This window comes from Pteronotus mesoamericanus, unplaced genomic scaffold (genome assembly GCF_021234165.1).
Source record: "Pteronotus mesoamericanus isolate MK-2021 breed Mesoamerican mustached bat unplaced genomic scaffold, CSHL_Meso_final contig_25, whole genome shotgun sequence".
Taxonomy (NCBI): Eukaryota; Metazoa; Chordata; class Mammalia; order Chiroptera; family Mormoopidae; genus Pteronotus; species Pteronotus mesoamericanus.
In genome coordinates, this window is record NW_026555105.1 from 1,255,168 (window position 1) to 1,274,233 (window position 19,066).

Sequence of the window (19,066 nt, forward strand, 5' to 3'; positions counted from 1 at the left end):
CGACAGAACAGTCAGCAAAACGGCAAAGGCAACACCTTCTGTGCTGGGGTCCTCTGGCATCCTTGAACTCACCCGCACTCCCCTACCCCAGGACCTTTGCACATATTGTTCCGCCACCTGAAATCCCCTCACCCCATCCTTCTGGCTCACCCCCTCTCTTCCTTCAGATCTTCAGGCTAATGCCCCTGTCCCCCAAGGCCACATCAACCTCCCCCCTCGCTCTCTACCTCTGCCTGCTTCCCTGCTGTCCCGCGCGCCTCACTCAGTATTTCACGCATGTGTTTGCTGTCTGCCTCCCCCACTATGGAAGCTCCATGAAGGCAGACTCTTTGCCTCATTCCTGCTGTGTCCCCAGTATCAAGGACAGGGCCCGGCATGTCGCAGGTGCTGAACAAATGCAGGAGGCAATGAATAAATGATGTAACGGATGGATGGTTTTAATCACATCCCTTCTGAGCCGAGGGGAGTTCGGGTGTGGGGTGAGGAAGAGGGAAGGAGGAACGAGAATAAAGAGGCCAAGCAGGGACCAGCTGGGGCCTGACTCATGCTCCCCGGGGACCTCTCTGCCGCCCCGGCCCGCCTCCGCCCTCTCCATTTTTATTATGGATGCTGACAGGCCCCTCTCTGGGCGACGAGGAGCGATCCGCCACCAATTTGGAGAGCTCCTGTTTACTGAGGATGATTTAATCTCCCCTCGATCAGTCCCGGTAGGAACCCAAGCCGCCTCCAGGCTCCTCTTAGGAAGGTAAATTACCATCCCGTGGCGGCCGTGTAGGCGGGTCATTAATAACGAGTCCTGATTGACAGAATGACAAATGCATCCAGTGTGGCCGCGGGAGACCCTGAGGGCCTCATGCGAAAACGACCGGCGGGTAAAAAAAAAATAAAACGAATTTGGGGGGCCACTCTACTTCACCTCTGGCCAGAGACAGCAGCTGAAAAGGAACGAATGCTCTGTTTTGGCGTGTTTTTTGTTTGTTTCAGCAAAGACCGCATGTGGCTGTGGGCCCCGCCCGTGGGGACTCTGAGCAGCAGCGACCGGCTTGTCTGGTCCAGGCCCAGGGAGCCGCAGGGCTGGACATCAGCACGCTAATGCCGCAGGGATGCCAGGGGTCAGCTTCCAGGGCACAGGGCGGGCTGACCCGGGGCGGGACAGCCTGCTCCGTCCCCAGAGACGACTTCCCAAAGGCACCGCTGCCTGTTCTGGGGCACCCCCTGCACAGCGGGGCTCCCACTGGCCGCCTCTCAGGCCAGACGCCACCCCCACAGGCCCCCTGAAGGCGAGACTTCCGGGAGCGCAGCATCACCTCCTTGCTTGCAGGCCTCCGTCCGCCCCGCTGACCAGCGCCGCCCCTTCCTGGCCCGGTGTTTCCGTGGCTCCTGCGGTCCTACAGGGAGAGAGCCGGTTTAATGACTCGCCCTGCATTCCCTCGCGGCTGGTTTTGCAGGGTCCAGTGGCCACTTCCTCTGCCCCGGGGGCACGCACAGGGGGGCACCCCCAGGACAGCGTCTCAGGAACCGTCCCTGAAGGCGGAAACCCACCGTGGCCGCATGGCCACTCGCTCCTCGTACATCCAGGGGACATGAAGGGGCCAGGGCGGTGGGCTCTGCGGTTTCCTGACAGCGGATCTGGGTCCCTGACCCCTGCAGCCCCCCCGGCACGGGAAGCCGACCCTCCCTGCGTGTTTCTTGTGCGCGTACGGCCGGCACCTACAGGCCCCATCCCGCCACCGCTTCCTCGGAAGGGGTTTTTCTGGGCGGCTCCGCCTGATGGTTGGTGAACTTGGCCCAAAGCAAAGACAATGGGCGTTAACAGCAATGTCTGTTAAGTGAAATCCAACTTAATCCGCCTCCAACCAGTCAAAGCAGGACCAGGGGTTCACTTGATTCCACAGCGACTCACCAGCTCCTGCCCCGCAACCGCAGCAAACTTCAGGGTCTCAAACTCGGGGGCTCTGGGGCCACAAAGTGGGACGATGGGAAACACAGGTGAGTGGGTCCTGCACGCCCCCCTCACACGGGAGTGGCCCCCACTCTGCGCCGGCCCGTACTGGCCGGGGGGAACGTGAGGTCGGTGGGACCCCATGGTCCCATTGGCTGTTTTGAAAAAGCTCAAGATACGCCTTTGGGAAAGAGGAGAGTGGCAACTATTCGACTTTTAAAGTTTGGCAACGTGTTGAGGTTTTGGCAAGGCGCTGTGCAAGCCAGAAGAGAGATGTCTGGAGACCAGACACGGCCACAGCCGTGCTGTGGGCTCTGCTCCGCAAAGCTGTGCAGGGATGGGGTCACTCTCTCAGAGCTGAAGGTCCCTGTCCCCTCTGCTCTGGGTCCCCTGCCTCCCCGGACGCAGGCGCAGCAGGGTCAGGGCACGGCCACCCCCTGCACCGCGCTGCCAGGCGTCCCCAGCCTTGCCTGCCCCGGGACAACCGACACCTGGACAGGACTCAACCAGACGGGGGTGGGGGGTGCGTACCTGCCGATGGCCAGGGTCCCAGCGCAGAAGCGCACGCAGGCCGCGTCGTGGCTTGCCGCACAGGCGCAGCGCCGTGTCCACTCCGAGGGCTGTGGGCTCCGTGGAAACGGCCGTGCGGACCTCCTGCCACGCACCCCTCCTCTGTAGCTGGACAGTCCATAGGGCACAGTCCGCCTGCGAAGCACACAGCAGTGTCAGAACCCCGGCTGGAGGGGCACAGGGGAGGGAGCTGCGAGGGCAGCAATGTGCCGCCCCAGGAGGCGAGCGCGCTGGGGCCGGGCACCGCGGGTGGAGAGGAGCCGGGGAGCCAGGGGCTCGGGGAGGAGCTGACTGCCTGCCAGCCGCCAGGCTCCCGGGGAGCTGGGAGGAGGGGGGTGGCAGCGTTCGGAACAATAAACGTTCAGGGCCATCTTTACGCCCAAGGGCACCCAAGCCCTTGCTCTCTGGATCCGGGAGAGGCCTGCCCGGCAGCTCTGTGGGGCGCAGGGCGGAGCATATGCTTAACTCATGCGCGCTATGGAACACCCTTTGGGGGGTGCATTATTAATAAGTCAACCTACATGGCCCAAAGTCACTTCTCCAACAAGTCTCGGTTTTCCTGCCAGTCCCCAAATTGACCGACCGCCTCAGTTTCTCCGAGCCCCACAGGGCATCTCGCCAATCATCCACCTCAAAGGGGGTTCTGACACGCTCTCTGCATTGCCAAAGTAACATCCAATTGAATTTATTTTAATTTGAAACACACACTATGGAGCTTTGTTGGGGGGGTGAGGACACAAAAAGGGGGGCAGTCTGATGCCTGGACCGAACGTCCTCTCTGCTGGGCGGGAGCCAGTGATGTCCCCATGTAGAGTATCACTATGTCACCATGCTGGTGGCATTCGCTCGGGCGGAGGTAGGCCCAGTGGGGAGCCGTCCGGGCTCCCCGACTGGCAAAGCCTGTGGGGTCCAGTCCTGTTCCGCATGTCCCCTTGGCTACAGACCTCATTTTCGCTCAGGAGTGGGAGATGGGGGTGGGGTAGGCAAACTGCAGGCACTGTCGGGAGGCAGGGTTGGACGGAAGGTATATTTTCGGGCCGCGTTCAATCTCTGAGTGTTGACGTGAAGCCCAGTGCCCCATTACTCGGTGAAGATCTCACACAAGGAACGACAAGGCTCCCCTTCTCGCATCGACAGCGAGACCCGCCGTTCCGGAATAGCTGTCAGCTGGTCGCGCGTCTCTGCACGTGGGGCCGCTCACCCTCCGTGAAAACTGAAAATCAGAAGTGTTTGAAGTAAGGAAGCAAAGCCACGTGGTGTTTGTGAATGGAGACGTGCTAAGCGTTTTGCAAGCAGCCTGTGCAAAGATCTAACATGCAGATGAGACTGATTTTTCAAGAAAGTTTACAGAGGCGCAGGGCCCCTTCCTTTCTCACAGGGCGGAGGCAGGGAACCCTGCCCGCACGCTTTGATGTGTGTGCTCACTGGCCGACCTGGGCCTTCCCTAACGGAAGTTCTAGTTCCCATGGTGCCTCCTGCCTCCCATGGGCAGAAAGCGACAGGCTGTGGAGCCACCTGACAAGCTTTTCAGTGAGAAAGCTCTATCCTTGTATCCTTGTAGGTGTCAAAACACCTTGGAAGCTCGGTCTTGAACCTAGAATGCTGAGGGTCCTCGAGTTCCGTGCTGAAACATGGCAGCCCAAAGGGATTCGGCGCCCTCTCTTTCATCCGGCTCCATCCCACATAATGTCGGGCGGGGCTCACCCACTCCCATGTGGACTCACCCTCAAGCTCCAGCCACCCCTCGTCCTGGGCTGCCCCGTAGGCCTCGGGCCATGTACCTTGACCCCTGCTCTGTCCCTGGGTGTCAGACGCCAGAAGTGGGCCTGGGGATACTTGGGTAGCAGATTTCAGGATCCTGAATGCAGAACATGGTCTAGAGGGGACAGCACATGGCTTTTCATCCCAGAGACTCCTTGCAGTGGGGTTGCAGATATGGCCGAAGAAGGGGCAGGGTAGCCCTCTGGCCATAGGGCCCAGGGCGGGGGGCTTCCTCAACTGGCTCTAGGGGTGGGCCACCAGCTCCTCTTTGTCCTTGCCGTGAACTCAGCACAGGGTTGGACAAATGGGCGCCTCTGACTGAGCAGCCGGTAGTTAATTGTGAGATAATCTAGTCCAACGACTCTGGATTCCTTTCAGCCTAAAGAGTTCAATAACCACAAAATTCCATCACGAAGAATTCCAACATTAGCCAAGCATTCACTATACAGACACATATATATATGTGTGTGTGTGTGTGTGTGTATATATATATATGTATATGTATATGTATGTGTGTGTGTGTGTGTATAAATACACACACACACACACACACACACACACACACACTCTACTAGGGTATGAAAGCAGGTAAAGGAAACAAGTCAATACACCCAGAAATGTGCAAGGTACACAGACTGCAGAGAAGGGTTATCTGGTAATTCCATCATTATGTTGTAAAACACTTACATAATGGCGACTCCACCCTCTCAACAGTTTCCTGACCGAGGGAAGCGTTGTCAGACGGACTGGGTGAGACGCCGCACTGCCTGGAAAATCCTTACCAGGAGTCAGCAGTAATGTAATGTTAGCTACTGTTGTTGCTCCTTTGGCCTGGGAATTCAAGTCAGTTGTATCAGGCAGGAAAATCTCTTCTACCAGGCCTTCGTTTGGGATACGTGACTAAGCAATAAAGAGAGGTGAAGGTAATAAGGAACTGGAGTGCCATTTGGCACGGAAATGCCATTCTTTGCCATGCTTCCTTTTGGCTGGTCCATCATTCAGTGTGGTCTAATAAGCACTTGTATTTCACTAGTCTGGGTGCCCTTTGACAAGTGATGCTTTTTGATTGGTGAATTGGAAAGACCTAATGGTAGAACCATGAAAATTCAGTGAAATCAGCCAAGAACCTTTGCCTGGCATACTCTCTGCCCAATCGTTTTAGCCTATAGGGTTTGGGGAATGCAATTCCTAATCAAGATAGGCAGCTTTTCAATCTGTTAATGTTTCATTTTTAACTCAGAGCTCTATATAAAAGACAAACAGATGATATCAATCCAGATGCTCTTAGACAAAAGAAAACACCCCTCTAGCATTCCTACAGCTACAATGTCTAGTGTTGTGTCTTTGTTTGATAAATTGCCCCTCAACGTACATCATCAGAACATTCATTATTTGCTTGGTGACAGTGATGTCAGGGCCTTATTTATCACTGTGTTCCTTTTTTGCCACTTTTCCTCAAATGTCACATATAAACGTTATTAAACATTAACCTTCTGAATCTCCCATATTCATTCTTCATCTGCAGCATTATACTGGAAGAATGTTATTTCTCTCTATAAGAAGTTTTTAAAAAAGGAAAGCTGACTTCTTCTTCTTCTTCTTTTTTTTTAAGATCCTGATTTTAAATTCAGTGTTGCCTTTTCATAAATGAATTAATGATCTCCATCTTCCTAATTAGGAGACTTGCTTCTACACCTAAATTTTTGAAAGGAGAGGCACAGATATTCACAAAGGTAGCAAAAGGAGCTTTGCTGGTCAAATTGTAAAATCTCAGGAAAGTTCAGCAAACTCATTTCCTCAAAAAAACAATTTCACACACACACGCCCATTGAATAGCATTCAACAAATACCTGATGAGTGAGCCCTGGACTAGACTCTGGGTGAACATATCCTTGAACAAGGCAGACAAGTGGCCTTGGACACACACAGTTTGAATTCAGTTGGGAGGTCAGCCAACTGGCGTTTTATGGGCTTCAATCAATCAGAAGATGGGCTTTCTAATCTGAAAATTCCACCTAAACACTCTGACTTCCAGCTTCCCGTGGAGAACCTGAAGTCATGCGAACACCAACCCAGCACCCCAGCACTTGCTGACCGTCCGGCGCTCACAAAATCATTGCTCATGACCACTCCATTTTGCCCCAGGCCCCACCACTCCTAGTAGCTTGACACTTGTCCTTCTTTGCTCCCTGTTGTTGCCTGTCTTCCCCTTCAGGGACACCTAAGTTTACAATACCTGGTCTAATGGCTTGTCCTATATGATGAAGCCAGACAAATCCTGTGACACAGTGACAAAATTAGCTCTTGGTTCTATTTTCAGAAATAGAGTTGCTTTCCATTTTTGAAAGCCCAAGTTCTGATTGAGAGTCTCCCCAACCGATAGAACATTTTCACATTAGAATGTCAAGTTGGCCATCTCCCTCTGTCGGTCATTTTTCCTCCTGAAATGGGGATGCAAAGGCAGCCCTTCCTTTGGACAGAAGGCAGGACTCTGCTGAGCAGCCCTGGGGCCCCCGCAGCAGACAGGCAGGAGGCGGCCCAGCTACCAGGCCCGGCAGGGATCGGACACCCCCTCCCGACGTTCCCCAGGGTAATGACCTCCAGACCCCGGCGCATTTCTAACCAGGGCTCAATTTCAGACTCTGTGAACTTCCTTCCTTGGCAGCCACTGCTTACCTCCTCTTGAGCTTAGCAATACCTTCTTGGGCAGGGTCGTGTGAATCGCCTTCATTGGCTATCTTTGTAACCTTAACCAGAAAAAGCAGCTAGCTAAGAGTTTCGTTCTAAAGTAAGGCAAGATGGAGCCACTATCGGAAGAGACTGAATTCAGCAGCCCACAAAAGCATCCATTCACTTCCGCCAACGTCTAGGGGGCCCAGCTATGCACAAAGGCAAGGAAACAAGCCCGGGGACAACTTTGGTTGTTTTTGTCTCTGGAAATCCAACCTCTGTTCTTTGCCATTGTCCGGAATTACCCCTCCATCCTCGTGTGAGGTCTTGGTGAGACTGTCAATCAACGTGCCTAGCCTTCCCCTGCCTAAGGACTCATCCGGTGACCCAAGCTGGGCAATCGGACCCTGTCTCTCCCCGGACAAGCGGGCAGAGAGTCACTGAAGGTCAGAAAGTGCTCGGAGCTGCCGTTGGCCGGGGGGCCCTCCTGCCTCTCTGCCGGATGGTGCCCCTGCGTCCCCAGTCCTGTCCTGGTACCTCTCCGTTCTGGGCCTGGAGCTGCTCCTCCCCCGGTCGGTGGGTGGCCCTGTGTCTTTCCAATAGCCCCTTTTACGCTGTGCTGGCTGGGCTGGGTTTCTGCTGCCTGCGACCGGGGAGCTCTAGCCAACCCGGCCCTCACATTCTTGAGACGGGTGCAACCAGCATCTCCTGGGTTTCATAGAAAAACCCAGCGTCTCCCCAGCTGCCGGGGACAAGGAGAGGATTCCTGCATTGCGACAACACACAAGAAAGAGTACGCTCGAAAGAAGGACGGAACGCGGCCAGCTCGGCCGGCGGGAGTCCTTTCCTCGCAGGGTGCCCACCGTGACATGTGTGGTTTGGATCGCGCCGCCCTCTACGCAGGTGGAAGGAAGCATGTTGCTCCAGGTTGCGAGCGCCGAACCCCTGACCCTCAGGCGACCGCTCAGAAGTCTCCTCCACCAGCGAACTCATTCTTCGTTCACTCATCAAAGGCCGCGAAAGTCTGCGGGGAGCCAGGCCTCATGCCAGACAGCCACGGGGTACCTTTCCAGTCCCCAGGAAAGAAAACAGGCTGGGAAATACAGCTGCTCAGCCACCTCGCTAGACAAGCGGAAAACACACACTCACTTTCTGGGTCTAAAGAACATTACCCAAACTTTCTGCTCACAAACAACATAGTATGATCTGGAGATCTGGCGCTTTACTTCCCCTGCAGAAAGTTCTAGCATCTTTAAGTCGGAAGACCCCTAGGCAGAGTGCTCATCCAACCCCCACCCATGTTGAAAGCCCTCCCACAGCCCTGGAAATCAAAAGAGTGAGCGATGTGCTGTGGGTTAGCGGTTAACTCTTTTAAGGACGCTCTCTCCCTTCCCCCCGCCAAAAGAACCCACTTTGGGGTTTATCCTGGACTTCACTCTTTGGGAATTTGACCAGAATCATATCCACGTTCACAGAGAGTTGAGCACTGGCCTGCACCAATCAGACCCAAGAACAGGGACCGGTTCTTCATCTGCACTGCAGGGTAGCTTCCTTCTGGTCCCCGGGGTGGACACAGCTGAACTTTGTCCGCCCAGAATCACTGACCATTTCTGCCTTGTTCACCTCTGCACCCAGGGCAGCCGATGCAGCGCCTGGCTCAGAGTGGGCGCTCTGTACTACTTCACTGTCTCAATCACAGGTCTCTGTGGAAGGAAGGAGGGGAAGGGAGGGAAGGAGGGGGAGGAAGGGAGGGAGGAAGGGAGGAGGGAGGGAATGGAGGGAGGGAGGAAGGAGAGAAGGAAGGAAGGAAAGAAGGAAGGAGGGAAGGAAGGAAGGGAGGAGAAAAGCAAGGAGGGAAGGAAGGAAGGAAGCCAGTCTGCATTAGCCTGACTCCTAGGCCTCGCCTGCTTCCCCAAGTGCATGGGATTCTTGACGAATGTCCGGCAGCCCTGCCACTTTTGTCCTCGCCTGGCCCATCTCCGGGGGTTTTCCCGGAGTGGATGTGGCCTCTAGACTTCGTGCAGTGGTAGAACTCTGCCCTGCGAAGGGCTCCTAGGGGCCACCCCCGCACCAGGACGGAGAAGCCCGGCAGCGCGGGTGAGGGAGGCGTCCGCGGCAAAGCCAGGGGCTGTGCCAGGCTGGCAGAGCCGGGTTCCTGGGCCAAGTACAAGACAGCTGCGCTCCCTGGGAGTCCAGGGCCAGCGTCTTCCCTCTGGGCTCGAGAAATGAAAGGGCCGGGCCCCGGAAAGGTCCATCCAACAGCAGAGCCTCAAACGCCCGCAGTGGCACCCACGCGTCTCCCGGGCAGCACGGTTGCTGGAGAGGACCTGCCCGGGGTGTCCAACCGTTTGGCGTCTCTGGGCCACATGGGAAGAAGAGTTGTCTTGGGCCACACATTAAATACACCAACACTGACGAAAACTGATGAGCGGAAAAAGTTTTAAGTAAATATACAATTTTGTGTGGGGCCACATTCACAGCCATCCTGGGCTGCGCGTGGCCCGTGGCCGCGGCTTGGACGCCCCGGCCCTAGCCCTTCTCTCCGGCAACCAGGCCACAACTGAAACGTGGTGCATCTGTCCCCCTCAAGGTGAAAGATTCCCAGGATCCCCACAACTGTTTGTAGAAAGAGTCCATGTCCTGTTACCATATAACTGAGCTGAAAAATAACCCCAAAGCCACGGCCCAATCCATCCCTTCAGCTCCCTGGGACACACAGCCCTCCCCGACACGGAGGGCATGTACCGAGCGGCATTTAGCAGAAGCAGAGAGGCCAGAGGAGACGAGAGCCACAGAAGATTCCGCCCGTTTGTTGCGTGGTGTGGGATTTTGAAGTTACAGCTCATAAAAATCAGAGCTCATGTAAAAATCCTCACGTATGTGTGGAATGACGCCGTCTATGGAACCCCCACATTAGCTGGTCCCCCTCCCGCTGCTGCTACCCAAATGCGTCCCCCTGAGTCAGGCTAGAGTTTCTCTTCCCCACCCCCCATGACCCTGACGAATTCCAGGTCGGCTGTCTGTCTGGCACGGCCTCATTACAACTTGATGCAAAGCCGCAGACAGATGGGGCCCAAAATAGTTCCCAGGCGTGGAAACCGGAGGGGTAAAAGAAGGAGCAGGTATTGTTTTTAAGATGAGGGGCGGGGGTGATATTCGTAGAGGGATTGTTTTACAAATGCAGAATCCAGCCTGCATCCCTTTAAATAATCCACAGGAAGCAAGAGAAGACACCCTTGCTAATTTCCAGGAGATTTTGCTGGAAGGGTAGAAGGTCCTGTTGAGCACTCCCACAGCAACCAAAATTCAGACGCCGTCTTTCCTCTAGTCAAATTGTTTGTGGCCTCATGTCATGTGATTGACTGGTAGGTGATCCATTGATCACTAACCTCTAACCAAGAAGGCCTGAGTCCCTCTACAGATACGGGCTTTGTCCCCAGGGAAGAACCTAGGGAAGCTTGAGGGGAGCTGAGTAAGGAAGTCCGGCAAGCACAGGTCTGATCCTGCCTTTGAAATGTTGCTATTTTGTTGATTATGAAATTTTTGTCCCGATTTCTTTTTTTTTAAACAACGCAGTAACTTTTATTTATCTTTGCCGCCGACATTTTGGCATCCCCTTCAAGCCCGCTCCTAAGGGCGGGTGTGTCTCTCCCCTCTCCCCGTCCCGGACCCTGCCGGACACCTGGGGCAAGCAGTCGCAGAAACCCAGAACAGACACGTCCACCGCTGCCTTCTCACCGCCTCGCTTCTGACCTTTGGCAAAGCTCTTTACGCTCCCACGTCGTGGGCGAAGCTGGCCACCGTGGGCCACGCGAGCCATCGCTGGGGAAGAACCGCGGCGCCCTGACTGCATCGGCCCCCACGCCTTTCTCACGAAATGAATCTGTTTCTGCTTTTCAAATTACCAGGCCAGGGCACGGGGCCCCCTGGCCGCCCTGGTCTAGAGTTACTGCTCAGCAAGACCTTCTGCTACAGCGGCCCTGAGGCCTTAAAAGCCGAGAGGGCCAGTGCCTCCCGGCTGTGGAGACATAGACAGATTCTCAAGAGCAGTTGGCTCCTAAGACCCCGAGTAGAGGCCAATGAGAAAGTCAACTGGGTGCCCCGTCGGGCTTGTCCGTTCCTGGGGGACTTCATAGATGAGCAGGAGCACCCCAAAGTGTGTCCGGACAAGCCATTCGTCCACGTTGTGGCCCCCATCTGGATTTAGTTCCTAAGTAAACTTGGTTCCTATTCCAAAGAGTGGGAAAGTGTGCGCGCGTGCGCGTGCATGTGTGGGCACACGTGTGCGTCCCATTTCAAGGAGTTCTCCGTTTCCCCCGGAAACACGATAGAGGACAACAGCAGGCCATTCCCGCCTAGGAAGCAGCCCCTGTGCTCGAGAGCTGAGCGGTGGTTCCGGGGCTCCCTGGGGGCAGGATGGCCCGTCTCCAGGCGCCATCGGAGGCACCGAGATGCTACTGAGGGGCTGCGCACCTGCCCAGGACGGAGACGAAGCCCCGCGGAGTCCAGCACGGCGTGGGGCCGCCTACGGAAAGCCCTGTTTGCCTCCCTGCGCCCTTGGCTTTAAAGTCCTGCAGGAATACACCTCACTGGAGGCGTCAGAGCCTGCTGTCCGTCCTCGGGTTTGAGGCCAGGTTCCGAGATGCACTGTCCCTTTCATCTGGCAGAAACCCAAATTGCCCCTCCGGGGTCACGCAGAGTCACGGCCTCAGGGTACCCCGTTTTCTGGCTTCAAATTCATCAGCCCACAGGCTCGAGTCGCTCTTTTTCTTGTTGCGTCCGACCAGCTGCTTTTCGGCGAAGCCCGGCTTTGCACCTGGACATTCCCTCGCCTACTCAGGCCCCTCTGGGCAGAAAGGGGGGCTTTTGGGCTGAGCGACCCCAACAGAAAGTCACTTTGTGTCAGCAGACCCCTGCCACGCACTCTGCAATTTAGCCCTAAGGCCCTCAACTTTAAAAAACATGTCTTGCCATGAAATGCTCTAAGAGATATGCTACTGGAACTCAAAATAAGGACCTACACATGCACCAGATTTCCAAGGAGGAGCTAGAAATGGAGGAATAGGAAGGAAAAAACTCATAAAATAAAACCACCAGCCGTCAGGCCTTGAGTTCAAGGTCGCAGTTAGTCGGGCCCGCATCCTCTTCTCCTACGCGCCTTTGTTTATTTATTTGTTTGTTTATTTATGACTTTTCATAAACAGATGTTCACAGAGTTTCCTGAGGCCGCTCCCTGGGGACCCACACTTCAGGCCCGGGCGGCGCTGGGTCACATGGCCCATGAAGGGCCCCGGGGCCCATGAGGTCTCAGAGCGCCCGGGTTCTGTTTCCTCCGCTGGCCTAGCCGGCCAGGACCGTAAAACTGCAGACAGACCCCTTAACAAGATTTCATCAGGAGCCTTTTAACAGAGAAGTTCTGAACTGATAACTCAAATTATCTTGAAATGCTGGACCGCAGTCCCTGTTCACCACCCCTCTCCCCCCACCTCCCCGTTAGCAGAGGGAACCCAGGCCGGTGGCTTCAGGGAACCCCAGGCCCCCTGCCCCAAACATTCCCATGTGTCCCCAGGCGAGCAGGAAACAATTAGAAAACGCGGAAGGAGGGGTGGCAGGGTGGGACCCACCGGTGGGACCCACCCCGGGGCAAGCCTGGGACAACCTTTGGCCGCCAGCAGGCTTATCTGGCTGCTTATCGGCGGCGGCCGCCGGCACGCCGTTCCCAGCGTCTGTAACCCCGGGGCAGGCCCGAGGCTCGCAGGCCTCGCTCCCCGCCCTCCCGGCCGCCGGGCAGGACCGCGGCGGGTGGTCCGAGGAGGCCGACCCCGCAGTCCTCGAGGGGAACTCTACTCCCCGGCATCTCGCGGCCCCGGATCAGGACACGGCAGGCAGGAGCCCCGCCCCGGCACACGGCTGCCCTTAGGGTCCTGTGTGCGCGGGGCTGGGTCCTTGCGAGGTTCCAGCCGCCGCCTGAGCACGAGTCTGAGCGCGCCCCAGGGGCACCCTCGTGTCGCCCCCACACACCTTTACCCACAGGCATCACGGCCCACGGCAATGCTGCCCCGTCACCGCCGGTACCGCCACGACGCTCGCAATGGCCAGAAACACCCTCCTTCTCCCTCAATATCTGCATCTCCATCCACAACACGCCCCGCCCCGCTTCACGGGTCGGGGGACTGTGACTGGGGTCGCTGAAATCACTCAGCGGGTGGACGGGGGGCCCCACGTCGGCGGGAGGCTGCGGTCCTGGATCCATCCAGCCCATCGGGACGCCCTACCACTGGCAAAGTCCCTTTCTGGAAACACGCGGGCGACGCTTTTCTTAAACAACACGGGCGGCCAAAGGTGAATCTGTTGAAGCGTTGCCTTTTTTTGGAAGAGCACGTTAAAATACAAGTTTAAATGTTTCATTCGTTATTACGATCATTATTTTTACTCTGCTTCTTTGGGCAGGCAAAGACCCCCAAACAAATAACGTTCCCGCAGGTCCGAGGCAGCATGACACGCTTCGGAGCCGCTGGGGTCGCCACCTTGGTCACCAGCCTGGAGTCGGACCGACGCCGGCACCTTGCGTGGGGCGCAGAGAGCGGGTGGCACCGGCCTCAGGCCACATGGCACATCAGAGATCCTGGGTCTGGAGGCTTCCCATGAGCAGGGCTGTGGATCCTGGGGCGTCCAGCCCAGGCACCCCAAACACGCCGCACACACCCCGCACGGCTGTTTTCATAAATACATTCCTACTTGTCAGCCACGTGGCTCGGAGCTTTGAAACACACAGTCACTGGCACAGCACCACGATGGCTCCTTCACATGTCCTTGGAGTGTTAACCTGGGGCAGGCTCCCGCAGTCCTCGGGGACACAGTCGGGGGGAACGCAGCAGGGCCCCTTGCTGGGTGTCCTGCAGCCCCACCAGCCACCTGTTGGGCTGGCTCCCCTCTGCAGCCAGGTGTACGGTGGCAGGGACAGAGGGGTTGGCCCGCTGCGGGGTATGCGGTTAGAGCTGATAGCCCTATGTGGTTAATTTTGTGTGTCCACTTGGCTGGGTCATGGTACCCAGATATTTCATCAAACAATAGTCTAGATGTACCTGGGAAGGTATGTTTTAGATGTCATTAATGTTTAAATCAGTAGACTTTGAGTAAAGCAGATTGCCCTCCATAGTGTGGTGGGCCTTGTCTAATCAGTTGAAGGCCTTAACAGAAAAGATGGAGACACTCTGAAAGAAAGGAATTCTGCCCCGAGAATGCCTGTGGGCTCAAACCTGCAACATCAGCTCCTCTCTGTGTATTTATGTAGACATGTATACACACACACACGGGTCCTATTGGCTCTGTCTCTCTGGGGGCCTAATACAATCTTCCACTACGTTGTCAGACAGTTCTGTTTTATGAGACTTGCAGAGAATAGCCCCACGTGCATAAGATCAGAAGCACATGAGCTGCTTTTCCACTGTCTCTCCCTGTGTCCTTGGCAATGGTCCACGGCCGTGAGGTCGAAAGGGTTTGTCTCTGATGTGGGGCTTAGTGTCTGTTTCCGTTGGCAATGGTGGCTGTCTGGGGGAAGGCTGAGGGGTGGGGCTTTGTGGAGCAGCCAAGAAAAGTCACGAAAATCCTACCATCCCCAGGGGAGCTGTGATCTCAGCTACCCACACAGGGACGAGAAGGGCAGGTGCCCAGCACACACACTGGGTTCCTCCTCGGGGGCCACGGACCTCTGGAGGATATGAGGGAAGGCACGGGCAACGTCTCTGGAAAAATCCGTGCTCCCACCCCTGGCTGCAGGGACGGGTGGGCCTGTATAGAGCGCCCATGTCCCCCAGAACAAGAAGCTCATTAGTGGGAGAACCTCATGCTAGACCCTCAGTGACAGCAAAGCCACACGGCAGTTGGCCCGAGCCCCACTGCATGCCGCGTGCCGTGCGTTGCGTGCTGGCAGGAAGGGCTGACCAAGCTCAGGCCCAGAAGAACTGGGCATGTGGGAAAACATGGGAGACCCAGAGGACCTCTGCTCTTTCACCGGAAGACCCTCAGGGGAGTAACTGATCTCTCGTGCCAGAACCGGACCGTAACTCTGCACACGAGACGCAGAACAGAGCTCAGCAGGCACCCCAACGTCCCTCCTGCGGCTTTGAGCGCCTCAGCTGTAGCATAAAGGACCACACTCACAGAAAGCCTGCGCCCTTGCAAATGTCCTTCCAAAACAAAGCAGGTGGTTGATACCATCTCCGGGTGACTGAGTGGGCAGCGGGAGGAAAGACGCCAGCAGCGGAACAGCAGCCCAAGTTCAAGATTCTTGACTTAGGCATGAGGATGAAGGCCTGCTGAGCTCTCAGAGCAGCCAGCAGCAGGGACAGGGAGCAAATCGCACCCTGGAGAATTTCAGGAGACCAGGAGGGTCTGATGAAGGAGAGAGGGCAACAGGAGAGAGAAACACTCAAGACTGGGGGCTGTGACGGTGGCGGCCGGCCGACAGGGCCGGGGCGACCTGGCTACGCCCGCTGCTGCTCCTGTAGCGCAACTGAGTAATTTTTCAGCCTCTTTCATTTCTCTAAAGGCCCCCGCTCCTGTCCCCACAGCCCGTTTTCTCACGTTGCAATCTTGTCTGAGATGTTTCTAAGATAAATAAACCGGTCTGTATATCAACGGAGAGCTTTAGGAAGGAAGAAAGCAAAGAAAAAAGAAAGGAGGGAGGGAGGAAGGGGAGGAGGAAAGACAGGAAGAAAGAGAAAGACCATCCGGAAAAACCTTCCTTATAAAAATTATTTTGCTTGTCTAACTTCAAAACGCTCAAGTCTGGCTATCGTCACATTTGTTTGCTGACGAGCTCGTGGGACTCCCAAACACCATATTTAATCCCCTTTCCTAGTGTTTAAAACGAGCCAGGGTCCGGGAAGAGAGGACGGTGTAAATCATGCTGTGAGGGCAAGTCGGCAAGCCGGCTCACCTGGGAAAGGCCAAGAGGCACGCTCCATCGCGGGCTGTGCAGGGCAGCTCCAGCCGATGAGACCACGGCCCCCAGACAGATCGCGGCGGCCCTGCCTAGCCTCTCGGGTGCGTTTGCAGCAGTTGGTCACCGCCCCCCGCTGGGCCCCCAGTGTGGGGACTCGGGGACGGGCAGAGGGCCGAGGTGGCCCCCTCCCCTCCCGCTCGCCTTGGCTCCAGGGCCCCCTCCCCTCAGTCGGCTTCCTCCTTTCTCCTGCCAGATGGATCCACCGCTTGGGATTCGTGCCAAGGCCAGACTCAGTCCTGCCGCTGACCACCCTGAGTGCCAGGTTCCGCAAAGCTGCTTTAGCCAGACCCCAAGGCCGGAGGATAAGAATCGCGACAGGTGTCGGGGCGACGGGGGCCATAAGAAAAGGTGACCCTGATCGTCATCCGAGGACAGGGGACGACCGATGGCAGCCTTGTCTAGGAGCCTGTCCCAACCACGTACCCCTGGATGTCCCCACGAGAGCAGACAACAGGGCAGGCCGCCACCCTCCTGTGGCCTGAGTGTGTGTCTCAGCCTAACCAGGCACAGCCCGGCAGGCCAATTCTGCATCCGATCGGCTGCGAAACTTGTGGGGCCCAGAACGCAAGGGTGGGCCCTGCGGTTCAGAGGGTACCGAGGGTCTCAAGACAGCACAGCAGAGCACCGCACCGAGCGCAGGCTCTCCAGGGCTGGCCGGGACCCTGTGTCCGCGTTGCTCGGGAGGCTGCCCCGCCTGCCATTCTGAATGGGTGGCTTTTCAGACGCCCCCAGGTGTCGCTGGAGGTCTTGCCACCAGGTCTGGGAGATGCTGACACCGCGTGTACCCTGCTCTGCTCGCCCCTCTCCCAGTGTCCACGGAACGAGGCGGGAAGTGAGCCTCTCAGGTGTCCAGCGTGCTTGGCTGGCGGGGGGTGGTTGGGGCACCATGAAGAACACGAATCAAGGTGGCTCTCAAAACAGTGACAAAGTCGCCTTTCCAGGCCCAGTGTCCCCGTTCACACCAGCTCCTGGAGAAGAGTCCCTAGCAGGGAGCTAGGTGTCCCAAGGCGGCCCCAAACACCAGGGTACAGCACGGGGAGACACGGGGCCTGAGCTCCAGATTTTAGAGATCGGGAGGACATGGCCCAGAGGCTGGGGACCTGGGCAAGGTCAAGCCCTCTTTGCCACGGGACGATGCTTCTGCAGAAGGGGGTCCTGGGGGAGCCGGGGGGCGGCGGCCCCGGGAGAGGCGGACCTCACAGCGAGGCAGACCCACACGGCTCAGGGAGAGCCGTCTCAGCCCCGAAGGGCCCTCAGGCGCTGCAGCGGGGAAGGGCAGGCTGTCTGTGACAGCGGGGGACCACCGGCGGCCCTCCACCCCGACCCCTGGCGCCCGTGGAATCTCACCCTGATGGGTAGGCCCCACCAGGCCCGGCCGAGCCCGCCCCTGCTCCCTGCTCCCTGCTCCCCGCTCCCTGCTCCCTGGTGAGCAGGCTGCTGTCAAGGAATTTGAAACCCCTTGGAGCCTGGATGGGTCGGAAGGGGGGCTGGCCCCCTTCGCCCGGGGGCAGGATAGAACTTTCGGGGCTTCCTCCTTCTCCCAGGGACTTCTCAGGTATCTAATCTCTCTGCTGGCTCATTTCACTGGGAGGGAGGGCTCCCCCTCCCACGGGATCAGAAACTCGGGGATTGGGTTTCTCAGGGGCCTGGCCCTCCAAGGGGAAGGGGGCCGCACCCTGACCCCCCGGTGGGGCCTGGGCTGGCAGGAGGGCCAGCGAGAGCTGAGGGCAGGGCCAGGGCCGGCCGGGGCCAAGCTGCCCGGAGGAGGGCAGGCCCCGCTGGGGTGTGAAAAGGGGCCCTGGCACAGGAGCCCCCGCCCCCCGGGGCTCATCCCCACGCCCAGGGCTCACTCACTCAGGGGTGTTGATCCAGATGATGTCCAGGTGGCAATAGTAGACACACTCCTTGTCCTTGTAGGTGAAACACGTGCAGCGCCTGGCTCGGGGACGCACAGGGCCCCCCTTGGCCGCCTGGTCCCCAGACCGATCTGGTCCCTGCTCCTGCCCAGGGCCCCCGCGACTTAGACCCTGCCCTGCAGTCGTGACCACGGTCTCCTCGATGTCCCCGTCCGGGCGGGACACAGCGGGGGACTGGGGGACGCTGCTCCTGCCAGCAGGCGCCAATCCTGCAGGAGGCAGATGGAGGGGCTCCTGAGCTCCTGAGCGGGCACGCCCCCACGCCCGCCACCGCCAGCCCTGGCAGAGGGAGACCACCGAGCTTTCTGCAAAGTGTGCAAGCTAGTTGCACTCTCTAGAAAGTCTCCAAGCTATGCCAAACGTCCTGAAAAGTTTGCAAAGCTCTGCGCCCAGTTTTTGAAAAGTTCGCAAGCTATGCGCGTGATGGGTGGAAAAGCTTGCAAGCTATTTTCACTTTCTGCAAAGTCTGCAGGCTCTCTGCACCCGGTGGAAACTTGCAAGCATTTTGCACATTTTTTCAAAACTTTGCAATCATTTTTGCACAGTTTCTGAAGGGTCTGCAAACTTTTTGAAGTTTTCAACTTCACGAAAAACTGACGAAGTCGGCCCAGGTCACAGGTCTCCTGTCTGCGCACAGGCTGCGTGCGCCCTCCTGAGCCCCTGGGGTAGCCCCCTCACCCCGCTTTTGCTCCCAGCCCTCCCCCAGGCGCCTCCAGGGATGGTGAGTCCAGGCAAGAGGCTGCTCCCGCAGTGCATCCTTCCCCGCGCCCCCACCCCCACCCCCGGGCCCTTTTGTGTGCGCTCGCGCCAGAAGAGGCGCCCCGCCCCGCCCGCTTACCTGCGGCGGAGGTCACTGTGAGTCCGAAAAGGAGCCACGGCCCCAGCTCCATGAACCCCGATCAGGCGCGGGAGCACCGGGCCTGGAGGACAGACTCCTGTGGCCCCGGAAGGGGTCTCGGGCTGGGCACAGCGGGCCTCCCCCTCCAGCTGTGGGGGTTCGAGGCCGGCCGCTCGCTCGCTCGCTCGCTCGCTCGCTCGCGGCTCCCGCCAGGAGTTGGCTGCGGCGGTCACAAACTTCAGAGCGCGCTGCCCATCCCTGCGCAGGGCTGGCCGGCTGTGGGCTCAGGCTTTTCTGGCTCCCGCACCACCCCCTCGCCTCCCCGCCCCCCGGAGGGGCTGGAGCAGCCGCGCGGGGCCTTT

General features: G+C 57.7%; 1 protein-coding gene across 1 annotated transcript; it reads right to left on the reverse strand.

Moving 5' to 3' along the window:
- Nucleotides 1-783: 783 nt before the first annotated feature.
- On the reverse strand, nt 784-18,756 carry EDN3 (endothelin 3). The gene is made up of 5 exons (XM_054573535.1): nt 18,705-18,756; nt 17,805-18,075; nt 2,474-2,647; nt 1,308-1,388; nt 784-850 (listed from the first exon to the last, which is right to left on the reverse strand). The coding sequence occupies exons 1-5, from the start codon at nt 18,754-18,756 to the stop codon at nt 784-786; spliced, it is 645 nt and encodes a 214-aa protein (XP_054429510.1).
- Nucleotides 18,757-19,066: the final 310 nt, after the last annotated feature.

Bases quoted from the DNA above. Each gene is read 5' to 3' on its own strand.
- EDN3 (XM_054573535.1), bottom strand. From the start codon at position 18,756: ATGGAGCTGGGGCCGTGGCTCCTTTTCGGACTCACAGTGACCTCCGCC. The intron at 18,076-18,704 runs GTAAGCGGGCGG...TGCCTCCTGCAG, and splicing joins CACAGTGACCTCCGCCGCAG to GATTGGCGCCTGCTGGCAGG. The intron at 851-1,307 runs GTGATGCTGCGC...TTTTCGCATGAG, and splicing joins GGAGGCCTGCAAGCAAGGAG to GCCCTCAGGGTCTCCCGCGG.